Source organism: Ambystoma mexicanum, chromosome 10 (genome assembly GCF_040938575.1).
Source record: "Ambystoma mexicanum isolate Mex_15411 chromosome 10, UKY_AmexF1_1, whole genome shotgun sequence".
NCBI classification, from domain to species: domain Eukaryota; kingdom Metazoa; phylum Chordata; class Amphibia; order Caudata; family Ambystomatidae; genus Ambystoma; species Ambystoma mexicanum.
The window spans coordinates 118979464-118992479 of NC_090932.1; the positions used below are offsets into that span (position 1 = coordinate 118979464).

Here is a 13016-nt window from a genome sequence, read left to right on the forward strand (position 1 = left end):
TACACACTGTAAACGATGGATGAGTGATTGACATGCCTAGTGACTATCTGATGGATGATGGATTAGCAAATCCCAGCAATTCTAGACAATGTGAGTCTTAGTCATTTAACATGGGCAGCGACCATCGATATCTCAATCTAAGCCCCATTCGAGAAGACGCAAGGGTGGGAGCCACATTATGGACAGGCTGTGTGTACTGCACCGCCAAGCAGGGCTACTGAATGTCTGCTTGTCAACAGCAAAGATATTCACATCCATTAGAAGGGCACCCAAAGAGTGGAGATTCTTCGCAGAAGATCTCAGGCGGTAGTGGCGTGCTATGCTGGGAGATGATAGGCAGTTGGGCCTTCATCCTGCCACACTACATGCTCTCTAATTTCTCACTCCTAGTATGTCACGTGCATTCATCCCTCTCTCCCGATTTCTTCGTATTCCTTCTGAACTCCTCTTAACTGTTGCTTTGTTTTATCATTTTTCTTCTTTGTGTCTTTTGTCAGGGGAAGAAGTTGTTAATGAGCAGACAGCACAATTCAAAAGTACAGTCTGCAAAGAAAAGGCATGAGCGTACACAATATGATTTTCAGGTCATCTAAAAGAGGGTAAGGGCTCTGGAAAATGTTAACACTGCCTAAAACATTAGACATATGTTGTGTAAGATAGTACAAGACCCTGATAAAAGATGATATTGAGGATGAATTGAGAAAAGTAAAGTAACTCTAAATGTGTGCTAGTACAGCCCAAAAGTGACCTGCAAGGAATGATCAGTTTTCTATTGAATTTCATGATCTGATTTCTCTAGTAAGTGGTGAAGGAAAGGAAGTCTGAGACAAAGGGAACACATGATGTGAAGTTATTAGATTTCTTCAACATCAGAAGCAGACACCAGCTGAGGCATCAGTGGAACACCCTATTCTTCCATGGCAAATGCACAGCCAGTCCATTTAACATGTTTGTTTCCATGGGTTGTGGGTCTTCATAGTGCTCAAAGGAAGAACAGTGCCACATTCAAAAGTGCGTCTACTCTGCTCAGCATCATTCAACACTCGTACAGAGAATGATCATCTGCTCCATATCTTGTGTAAAGAAAATGAATGCTGTGGACAGCCTCGGGCGACAGCACTCCTGCAGTGGATGAGCTGGTCTGGCTGTAAAGCTTTAACCCAAAACAGGTGAGTCAATTAAAAGCAGCCAATCACTGCCCTCACACATTCACACCCACAGGTTCAAACCTTTGCAGCAAGAGGATGTGTTACAGCGCAATATAAACCAGATTTCCAGTCAGGGAGTGTGGGTGTCAGAAGGAGGTTGTGTCAGGAGGTTGGAGACAGAGGGATGTTTTTGGAGGAGGCAGTGGAAAGAGTTTAGAGAGTCAAGAACGTGAGAGAAGGAGACTGGTGACCAGTGTGTGTGTGTGTGTTGGGGGATGAGGGGGCGGCAGGGGTGGTATCCATAAAAGGTCGGATTTGAACATCAGGAGGTGGTTTGTTTAGAATGGCAGGAGGGGGTGGGGGGAGACAATACAAGGCGTTGTTAACGTGTTGAAAATCAGGAGGCCATGGTGTTAGGAAAATCGAGGAAAGAGGAGATGAACATCAAGAGGGGTTTGAGATGTAGAGTAGGGGGAAGAGCAGGGGCCTAGCAAGGTGGTAGGCAGTAAGATCCCAATGAAACGAGATGGCATGGATGGCAGAGAGTTGGGGGGACCCCAAACTGAAGAGGTTAATTTGACTATGTAATAAACAACAAGCATGTGGCATGGCATTGAAGAGGAGCTATGCATGTGCGGTTTTAAAAGTGAATGTACACATTGTTGTAGTGAAGTTTATATGGAAGAACCAGTCATTCCTGCCCTCCTAAAAAACATGCATCCCTTGGATCCGCTGTTGTGCATTGTGAGGACATCTGTGGGTGGTTGTGTTAACTGCAGCCTAGTGGCAGTACATAAAGATGAAACAATGTCTGAAATGGTGCTGCGGATATGCAGAAAGCAGTGTAGCTGCTGTATGCTGAATGCATGTGTAGAGTAAATATGAAACACAACTTAGAAATGTAGCTACATGGGCCTCATTACAAGGCTGGTGCTGGGGGAAATAAGTCTTGGTAATTACGTTACCGCCACTTGTCCTGCACCACCAAACTACAAGCTCAGAGCTGCCGGTAAATCCAGCTACCCCACCAACAATGAATGTTGGCATAACCAGCACTTACCAGCACTTACATACACTTACCAGCACTTGCAGTCTGCTGGTAATTCCTGAACATCAAGTGGCAGTAATGGTAAAACCATTTGGTGGTAACCCCGCCGGATTTACCAGCGGGATACCACCAAACTAATAAAGATGCTCATATGTTCCAATTGTGTCGTGTTGTGTGGAATGCTACAGGAGCACTGTTGAAATTGTTGGCATCAGTGTGAGTGCTGTACGTTTGGCAACAGTGCTTTCGCACAGCCACACAGATACATGTTTTAGACAGTGCTATAAGGCACTGTTATCTAGTGTGCAGTAAACATGAGTTGCAGAGATGTGTGCAGTACACATGTAGCACAATATAAGATGCAGCAGCAGAAACACAGCATATACAAACCGTGTTCTTTTGTTTGGAGGATACTGGCAACATTGAAGTCATCAGTGTGAATACATTGCATTCAGTGACAGAGTGTGGGCTTTCCCTGTACACATTATTGCATCAGCGTGACGGCGGTGGTAGTCAGGGACGGTGTGTGCTCTGTGAGTCGCAGCACCATGTTGCTCATAGTATTAGAAGGTACTGCAACTAATGTGTGGGGAATATAACTCACAGTAGATTCAACAGGCTCTTATTAGCACTCCCAGTGCAATGATTTGAAAAAAAGTCAACATAAACTGTAGGCAAGCACATATAACCTTCTAAGGTTCCAGACTGGTAATTAAAAAGAGAAAGCTATGTTTAAAGTAATCAAATTACTATAGGGTGGGTTGACACTGAGGGAAAAAAGGCATTTTGCTAATTATTTGGTATCAAAAGTCTGACACTGTAACTAAACGTAGTAATTCACGGGCCCAACGCGGGCTGGTTTGGGAGGGCCAGAAACGGATAGGGAGCAGAATTCTTAATGGTGGCAGAGGTAATTGAAGACGATCTATTGGGTCATGGCCGTCAGAGTGGATCCCGACTGTCAGTGAGGAGGGTTTTCTGTTTAGGGTTTGAGTTTGGTAAAGCCCACGTTTCAGGGTTCCTTCATTTCTCTTGGAGCTGTGCTCTGTTTTAAGTCAAAAGAAAGATTGTTCCAGTGTTTAGGACCTGGCACTGCAAGCTATATGCCTCCATGTCACTATCTATTCATTCAGGATAATCTTAGGTTTTGGGCTGTAGGGAATCTTAACATCCTTAACATTCGCCTTGGGATGTAATTGTTTATCTAATGTTTCAGGTAGTTTGTTCCTCAGTTTCCTGAGAAATGAGGCAGGGAACGCTGGGTAAAATTGGATTCTCCACGTGGAGCCAATGTAGGGTGTTCAGGTCTAATGAGAGGTGAACCCAAGGTTTCAGACCCAGGTCAACCCTGGCTGATTTGTTGAGGACTAGCTGTAGTTGATTTTTGTTTGAACCCAGAAATAGGCGTATATACGACAGTCAAGGCATGACACGTTGTGTGCTCTGGCAACTTGGATTGTATAATTCATGTCAAGGTAACGTAGGATCTTCCAACGGAGGCGGAGGTGGAGGTGGGACTTTTTTGTGTTAGTTCTTAGTAGGATTAAGGTACTACCACGAAAGGCTGCTCTCATCTAGGTGTGCTGGTTACACGTCTGCATTGTCGTTGCCCATTAGATATCCTGTTCTTTTTCAGGATTACCCTATATACACTGCACAGACAGAAAACACAATCGCACTTGTAGACAATTCATTTCTGCACCATATGGCCATGTGTGCATACATTTAGAATTAGTTAACAGGTATGCAAATGGACACATGAAGTCCCACGTGGGACAATGATACATTTAGCAACATGCGTTCCTTACCTCGATGCCTCGCTTGTATTTGGGGTGTAGTTCCTGAGGATAAACAACTTCATAGTCCAGTGCTGCAGGCAATGAAGATTGGGAACTGACTGAATAAGTAAAACAACAAATGTAAACTATCAGATATCTGCCACAGTCCTACACTGCATTGCATCCCACGTGTACAACTGGATATGATGCATTACTTTATTTTCTAAAGATGCGTTGATTATTGTACATGTTTCAAAGTAAATAAGCACTAGCAAAAGCTACAAATGTAGAGTTTGTAGAGGCAGCTCCTTTGAGGTTCACTATGAATGAATGGTTCATGAACAGGGTCTGGTCAGTTGCAAACACATCATTAACTATCCACACTGGACTTCCCTCTCTGGCCACTCCTGCATATAGTTGATTTACTGCACTGATCTACACAATGGATTGGCTGCAGACACCGCAGGTCCTCTCAGGTCATCCGAATAAAGCTGAGGTTGAGTGGACTTAGTTGCGACCTCATGAAGAACTTCCATAGACTGGGTTTCTATATCCAAACTGACCACAGTTGTCAGCAGTGTTTTCAATGACAGAATTTGTGACAGGGGGTTTGGCTTTCATTAAACAAGCGTCCAAACGTTGTGTCTTACGTTTTTGCTTAGAACAGGCTTCCTCTTCTGCTTGGTTGGCTATTAGTCTTTTCTTTTTCAGCATTGGACTCAGGGGTTTCTCTTATTTCGTACTGGTTGGATGAAGAGACAGTTTTTTTTTTCTTCTGAGTTTTTTTTTAAAGCTCTGTATTTTGAGTGCATTTCTTCACAGCTTTTTTGGCTTTCTTTTACTACGCTTGTTACGGTAAATATTGCAATCCTCAGCCCTATCAGAGGTTGAAGATAACTCCACTGAGTCAACGTCAATGTGAACCAACTGCGGCTCACCCATTTGTCTCGGGAGGATAGCTCAGTGACAACATGCTCGCCTTGGCAACACAGGTTCGATCCTTAGAAACCTCTGGGTATTAAGCACGTTATTAATAAACTATCATATAATATCATTGTACCTGCTGGGAGAGACTGCTGGGAGAACTGTCTCATGAGGCTTGTTCGGAAATGCCAAGTCTGTAGGAGATGCATTGTGGGATTTGGACCTGGGAGACAGAAATGGAATAATGTGTGGCCCTTTAAGCATGCTATTATTGTAAGTCGAAGAATGGGGGTGTGTAGGGGCTAGCATTTTGTTCAGTGTTGCTTTGCTGTGTTGTGTATCTCACTTTGCTTTTTTGAACAGAGGTACATATGGACAGAACCCCTTTCATCAGTAGATCAATGCACTGTAATTAGCTGAGGGAATCCCCAAAGTGTTATCACTTAAAAATGATTCATTGCTGCTGATGCTATCACCATATCCCGCAATGGCAAAGGTCGGGGGATAATGAAAAATTAGAACACATAATGTTAGCAATTGGATTTGGCTTATATGGGGCCACACCTGTTTCTAGCGAGTTCAATTCTCACTGGAGACTGTAACCTAAATCTAGGAGAGAATTATTGCCAATCAGTGGCAATGTAGAGGAAGAGTTAAGCTGAATGGCCGACATGACAAGGGGTTTGCTTGCCCTAGGATTAAGCTGTGTATCTAAGGCAATATTAGGTACATTACTCAGACATGACTTTCCTCCCATTTTGGCATAACAGTTGGGGATTTTTTCTTTCTTACCATCTCCCTCATTAGTGAGGTCTCAAGATGGAGAAGGATCCGAGATATGTTTAACTGCCTTCCTGGTTCATTATACTAGAATGTCACCCTTCCAGGATAGAAGGGATTGCGTATGGTTGGAGCATCTTACATTACACGAGGACGCTGTTGCCATCAACGCGGGTGTCGGTGCAGGCAAGGGAACAACAAAAGAGTACCGACAGCTCACCACCAAGATGAGGTTGTCCACACCATCGCCTTGAAGTTTGCTCTAACTGCAGGCCCTCGAGGAAGACTCTGCACGAGCGCTATGCGCTCCCAGCGCAATTTTGAAAGAATGTTCAGTCAGCTAGTATCGAAGGCAATGGAAATGGTAAACAGACCATTGGACATCCAGCGACTGTGCTGCATAACTGCCGGCACTCGAGGAGCACTGTGTGCACGCTCTATGTGCCCCCAGTGCAACTTGGAAAGAAAGGTCAGTCAGCTGGTATGAAAGGCAATGGAAACGGTAAAAGACCAATGGAACCCCAGGCACTGTGCTGCATAACTGCAGGCACTCGAGGAGCACGGTTTGTGTGTTTTCAGTCCAGTTTTCAAGCCTGCTTCTGTTCCCTAGATTTAGTTACCAGGTACTAGTACCATGCTCACTTAACTTGGAACAGTATCCTGCTCACTTACCTTGGAACAGTACCTTCCCTCTGTTAGTATGTACCAGTTCCTTGCCTCTTTCTCCTTGTACCATATCCCTGCCTCTGTTACCTTTTACCAGTCGCTTGCCTCTTTCACCTTGTACCACATCCTTGCCTCTGTTACCTTTTACCAGTTGCTTGCCTCTTTCACCTTGTACCATGTCCTTGCCTCTGTTACCTTGTACCAGTTCCTTGCCTCTCTTACCATGTCCCAGTTCAGTGCTACTGTTTTCTGGATTCCTAGTTCTTGCTTTCCTGTTCTGAATTCTTGTTTCCCATTTGTGACTGGGAATTGTTTTATTGTGCCCAGACTTGTGCCTCCTGTAACCTAAGAGTGAATCTCTGCCATTTCTTTATCTCGTCCTACGTGTAGTCAATAGTGTATTTCATATAACAGTGTGTGGCTTGCTGTTCCCACATAAGGCATCCACTGTATGTTATGGCTGGACCCACACTGCCTTGTCTTGTGTGAGTACATTCCCTGTTTGTGGCTTAGGGCCCAGATAGAGAAACCACTCTTGTTGCCCCCTTAAAAGGACTTGTAGGGTGTGGTGCCTGTGAGAGTGACTTGCACAAAAACATTGAATGTCGCTAATTTTGTGGGTAGTCTCAATTCTTGCCTGTTTACACCCCTATTGTTTTTTTTCATAGTATGTCCAGTACATGGGTCCCATCCCTTCTTTTTCACCAATGCAGTTTGCCTTTTCTTCCTGTTCAGTTGTTCTTTTGTAACTTGTCTGTTCTTCCTCCCTTTTATCTTCCTGCTGTATGTAGTTCCATCTCCCATTATATCAGTATAGCAGCCCCCAAAGCTACCTGGGCTGCCCTGTGCATCACCTGACACAACTTGGCACCTTTCACAGAAGGTCCACAGAGCCAAACCTATCTGGTGCTGATTGTTTTGTCATGCAGAGGTGACATAGCTTAGCAGATCCGACTGGACTGTTAACATTTTTGCAAAACAGAAAGGCAAAACAGAAAGGCAAAACAGAAAAGGTGAATGGTAGCCTATGGAATTGCTGCTTGTGTGGTGGAACCAAAACCTGATTTTCATTTGGTCTTTCCCCTTCTGCAATGGAAGCCAGGCTAAAAACTATGACTATGGCCTGGATGGTTTCCCTGAGCAACGCCAGAAGATTTGATTCATTCAAAACCTTCAAGCTCCCATCTTTGTGTTTTGATAAAGTCGCCCGAGTGGGGCGGGTATGCCCAGACATGGGTCCCAAGCTTGCCGTGCAGAAACCAGCACTTAATTTGTGCCAGTGTTTGATGGGGCCTAGCCCCAGGACTTAATTCTTGACAACAGTACTTACTGTGAAGGACAGAACTTTCATTGTACTGTTTTAACACCTTTCTTGCACTACGTCACAGAGGAGTGGAGATTATGGGCCTCATCATGAGTTGGGCCGTATCCCACCTGGGATACGGGCCAACTTTATTTGCATTAGCGCCCACCTGTCCGGCGTATTACTGCCGGATCACGGGTTGGCCACTAAATGTTACTCCCCATTCCCCATTGGGTCCATTGAACCCAATGGGGATTTTTGGGCGCAATTACTGCACGGTAATACCGCCAGTGGTAATTGAGCCAAAAATTGCCATTTTCCCAGCGTGTTTACCCCCAGCTTTGAGCTAGGGGAAAACGAGCTGGACTTGAGACTGGGCAGAGTGGTAAATGTGGCAGTAACCCTGTTACTGCCGCATTCAAGGGCTACTGCCCAACTTGTGATGAGGCCCTATGTTTTGTTTCTTTTACAGATGTGTGGGCAGCAGTTGTCATCTTACCGACACGCTTAGGTTCAGTTTAGTCTTTTAACTTTAGAATATCAGCCACCGTGACGGGGGAACACATTGATATTCAAGAAACTGACATACATCCACATGCACACAACAGTTCTTCAGTGCTGCAGTGTGGCCTGGCTGTTCAAGGCGCTGTATGCTGGTTTGTTTGTGTGCCTGTAATGAATCTGATGATGCCATCACTCCTTTTCCAGAGGTAGCCTCTTCTCATGTGGCCAGGGGACAGTGGCTACTACCTGATGCTGACCCTGGGGGTGGCTATGCGAGGGGGGATCAAATGGGGGGTAGGCGACCCTCCGGGTGGAGTGAGACATTGTCAGATGACACATGGTATCCCTGTTTTCCTTTTAGGGATATCCCCTCCATTCCTCATGCCTTTTTGACATATTGTTATGTAGAAAAGGAGACAGCAAATACAGCTGATTATTCCCTGCATGTACACAACCAAATCTTCACTACTGGGATGAGAAAGACGGACGGAACGATAAAGATCTGCAAAGCCCGAAGACAAACAACACGTTCCAGTTGTTGGATGGAGTGGTGCCATGGCGGGACCTTTAAATCCTCGACAACAAATGCAGAGAGGATAGAGACTGAAAGGAGCAGGTGGCTCCCGTTAGATTCGGCTCAGAGAAGGCCGGGCTGCAAGGAATACCGGATGGACTGCAGGAAGCAAGTGCAGGGCTACAGGAGCTTGGAGCACTCTGGGAAATGCTGTTCCCTGAACACTGAAGAACTGGAGGTCATCCAGGGTGTGTTCGTTGACAGCGCGTGGCTGTCAGAGGAGGCTGGAGACCTGTAACGCTTACCTGGGACTCCGCAGGATTGTAATGCCTTCTCAGCTAAAGGATCTGTTATCTGGGCTCTTATTCTGTGGAAACAACTATAATAACAATAGAACTACTGTAATTTCTATTGGCGGGAAAAAACTGTATTGCAGTGTGCCTTAGATAAATCCCTCATCCTCACCTGTGCTTAGGTTTTGTGGAGCTCCCCTTGCTTCCTTCCTGTATTACACAGGGGCACGTTGGTTTGAAACCTTTAACTTGAGAGGCTGCAGTGTTCAAAAGATTTGCGTCAGATAATGTCCTTGCCTCTTTTTAGAGTTATCTTGGGTGGATTCTTGGGTGAAAAAATATATATAGTTCTTCAGATTCTGAGCAGTCCCTATGTTGGAGAGATCTCTCTTTCTAAATGTTCCCCTTTTATTTTGCAGGTTCTTGGTTCTCAGAAAAGGTTAGATGCTGCTGTATGGCTGCAACTGTACTCGGTTTGAGGAAACATTTAATAAACGTGAGTTCGTCTTAACTGAGTAATTGCAGCCTTGAGAGACGAGGGCGGTAATAACTAAGCGAATAATAACTTGCTGGGTCTTCAGGTAAGCAACATATGTAAATTGTCTTCTTTCTTATTGACAAATTTCATTAACGAAAATACATTTTGTTTTGCAGGTATTCAGAAAACTGTATATGAAGTACCTTCAGGCGATGCAGAGACTGCTGAGGAAAACGTCTAAATGAAGGCACTGCGACCACGAACAAAGACTGCTGTGAGGAAGATGCTACTGCTGCGACGGAACGTCTGAGAGAAGATGCAGAGACTACGAAATAAACAGCTGAATAAAGAAACACTTCGGAAATACTTCTGTTCTCGGGGAGAGGAAATTACTGACGGGCCCATTGGTCAGTACTCAACCCCCAAACACTTGTAAGACAAGATAGCTGCACCGAGTGGGGACAGGGTGCAGGACTTACATACTCCAGCACAAATAAATTCTAGGGACTCAGTAAATTGGCAAAGGGAAGTGTTTTTAATACATACATCAACTTGTGGAAATCAACAGCATCGCAAACACGTTTCTCGCCCCAACTAACCCGAACTTCAGTACAACAGCCTCTTTAATGGGCAAACTTCGTCATCATTGACGTACACTTCTATAAAAAACCATCATGCATTATAATTGGTTGGGAAAGGTAACTTAAGTATAGGTGTTATATCTATATATGAAAATAAAGCATACGGATTGGATAACTCTTATCGGGTGGGCGTCTACGTCCATCCCTCTACAACACACGTGATTGACGTCACTAAAAGTATGACGTCCTATTGGTTACAGTCTCTATAGGACCCTAGATTACATGGTCCATTGTGATTGGGCAAGTTACACCCCTAAACATAAATCTCCACTTTAATTAGCAGCTTGCAGAATATACACTCTGGTGCCTGGTGTCCCAAGATTCACCCTGCCTCCCTTTCATCAATCAGTAGTTTAGGGCTATGTGTCAATTAGTTGGCTGGGTATGGCCTCGGATCTGTAGTCTCTTAACAGGAAAAGTTATGGCACCCCTTGGTTCTGAATGACATCAGGCAGTAATACATCTTCGCGCCTGTCTGGTCACGTGTTGGTCCACCGTGAATCTGCTTCAGTTCTCAGTCTTTTCGTGCATTTGATTCTGTGTTCGCTTGGCCACGTGCATGGGCCTCTCTTATCTTGACCTATACTGGCTCAAACAAAATGGAGTCACACGTGTACAATGTGCTGTATTGAGGTAGACATATATAGTTGGCGCATGCCGCTCTATTCTTCTACTTAAACATTGCAGTCGGTATCGATTACCTAGCATTATGCGTTTCAAGCTTATTTACACACGTTCAATAAGGCGGTTGCTTCCGTCTTGTCTCATGGCACCATTCTCATATGTTTTCACATTGTCTCTCCCCTTCGTCCATTACAATTCTCCTTGCAGTTGTCGGTACTGGCATGCATAGCTTTCAGTAGCCACTTCTGGTTGTTCTCGGGGCTGCCCAGATCCTTAGTCTATTTCCATTGGCCTTCCATTAAGGCCTTCGGGGTCTCCTCGTGGACAGTCTGTAAATACTCGTTGTTTTGTACCAATGGCAGGTACGGTTGTCTGATTGGGTACCGTGCTGCCCAGGGTTGCCTGGTTATGGGCATTTCAACAGGTATTGATCTTCTAATGTACACAGGGCAGCGGCCCATTGCTGCCCTTTGTTGGTTCTGCTGTTCCTCGTACGTCACATACCACGGCGAGTACCTTACTGGCAACTCGCAATGAGGGGCAGGGGTGCAGGTCATATCTGGGACCTCCTCTACACTTCGGTTCAGTAAGTCTTTTCAGTAAACTATGGAATTCTGTTGATTTTCTGTGGAAACTAATATCTCTTAACTTCTTTTTTCCTTTGACAGGTTCTGTCAGGAGATCGCTGGTAGCGTTATTCGCTGTCAGCGGAGAAGAAGCGAAGCGAGCGCTCCAGCGGAGGCAGGGCTTAAGTAGCTCCCTCTGCAATAGGTGTAGTATGTGCTGTGAGTTTACAACAGACTTTGCGGCAACCATGTTGAGTGTAGGAAAAACCAATGTAAGCGCTATGTGAGCATATGGGTGCAATTCTATGAATGAGACAAATGTCTTTTGTGCCAGGCTTGAAGCCACTGTTGACCCACTGACTGATATGAAGTTCCTTGCTTCCCTAGTATTTCTGAATGGGAATGGTGCTCCTTTGCTGAGATCATGACCGACCAAAAAGGAAGGCAAGCAGAAGTGAGATGCTCCCTCTGAGTGTGGTCAGGCAGCAGCAGACAGGCAGCGCAAGCAATGCTGAAGCGACTACCTGAAACAGGTGTGGCGAGTGGGAAGAGGTGGGATGCTGGGTCGCTTCACTGCGAATGCCGCACATCCCAGAGAAAGCCTGACAAGGTGATTTGAGAGGGCAGAAAGTGCTGTGAAGTAAGAGAGACTAATGAATTTGCAAGCAAAGTGTCATTGGCCCACTTGATAAGGAAAGCATGGAGAAGGCTGTTACCTGATATTGTATGAGTCTGGGACCCACATGCATATTGAGAAAGAGTTGAGTTGTGCAAAAGTCCTGGCAGGAGAGTATACCAGGTGAAGAGCATATCTGGGATATGGGATCCGCACCCATGAAGAATTGAGTGGTACAAAATTACAGGCAGGAGTGTATACCAAGCATTTGGGAGGCTGGGAACTGCACCCGAATTTAATAACTTTGAAAAGCGAATCCCAAGGAAGAGTATTGCCCTTAGGATTTTAAATTTCAGTTGCGTGACTTTGGAAAAAGAATCTAAAGGAAGATTCATGCCTTTAGGATTTTGAACTGTATGACATGTGGAAAAGACCTGGGGAAGGGAGTCATTTCCCAGGAGTGAATTGCAACACCAAGAGGAGAGGGTTATCCTCTTGGGCTACAAAGAAATTGGTTATTATTTAGGAGCATTTGTTTTGGTGTAGAGAAACCTGGGGAAGGGAGCCAACACTATCCATTTGAAACCTCTGTTGGAATAATACCTTTTTGTTGAACTTGAACTTCTGTGCACTTTTCAAGCCAAAGACAGCACCCTTAGCACATTGTAGTTGCTTTTAGAATGAAAAGGGTAGGATGGGATTTTAGGCACAGGACACTTTTGTTTTGGGCATCTTCACATAGGACAGGCCCTTGGTTTTTGAGGTAGGGAAATACCTGCAAGATCAAGGACATTGAGGCATTTTCCAACCACTTGCGACTTGAAAACACCTTTTGCTGTATATGCGCATTATAAATACCCAATAAATAAAAACAAGAAAAAATGTATTTAATAAAGGTTTATGACAACCACTATGATAACTCCAGACGTGTTACTGCCCCAAGTCCAACTTAATTTATTTCCATAGCTGTTACCATATATTGGAAAGTTTGTCTTTAATATGTGCTTTTTTCTTAATGAAGTATGATTTTATATCAAGCCAAATATGTTGGATGTAGAGTTATGTAAATTCCACATTTTAATGTGGCGAATTTTCATCTTTGGAATGCATGCAACATGTGTATGTCCTTGTAT

At 44.6% G+C, this 13016-nt stretch overlaps 1 protein-coding gene across 1 annotated transcript in view; it reads right to left on the reverse strand.

Moving 5' to 3' along the window:
• The window catches only part of LOC138493140 (zinc metalloproteinase-disintegrin-like ohanin), a 415575-nt gene that overhangs the window by 390502 nt on the left and 12057 nt on the right, over positions 1-13016 (reverse strand). Inside the window, exon 2 of the mRNA XM_069620331.1 lies at positions 4005-4093. Coding sequence (XP_069476432.1) covers positions 4005-4093 — 89 coding nt within the window. The remainder of the gene's footprint in view (positions 1-4004; positions 4094-13016) is intronic.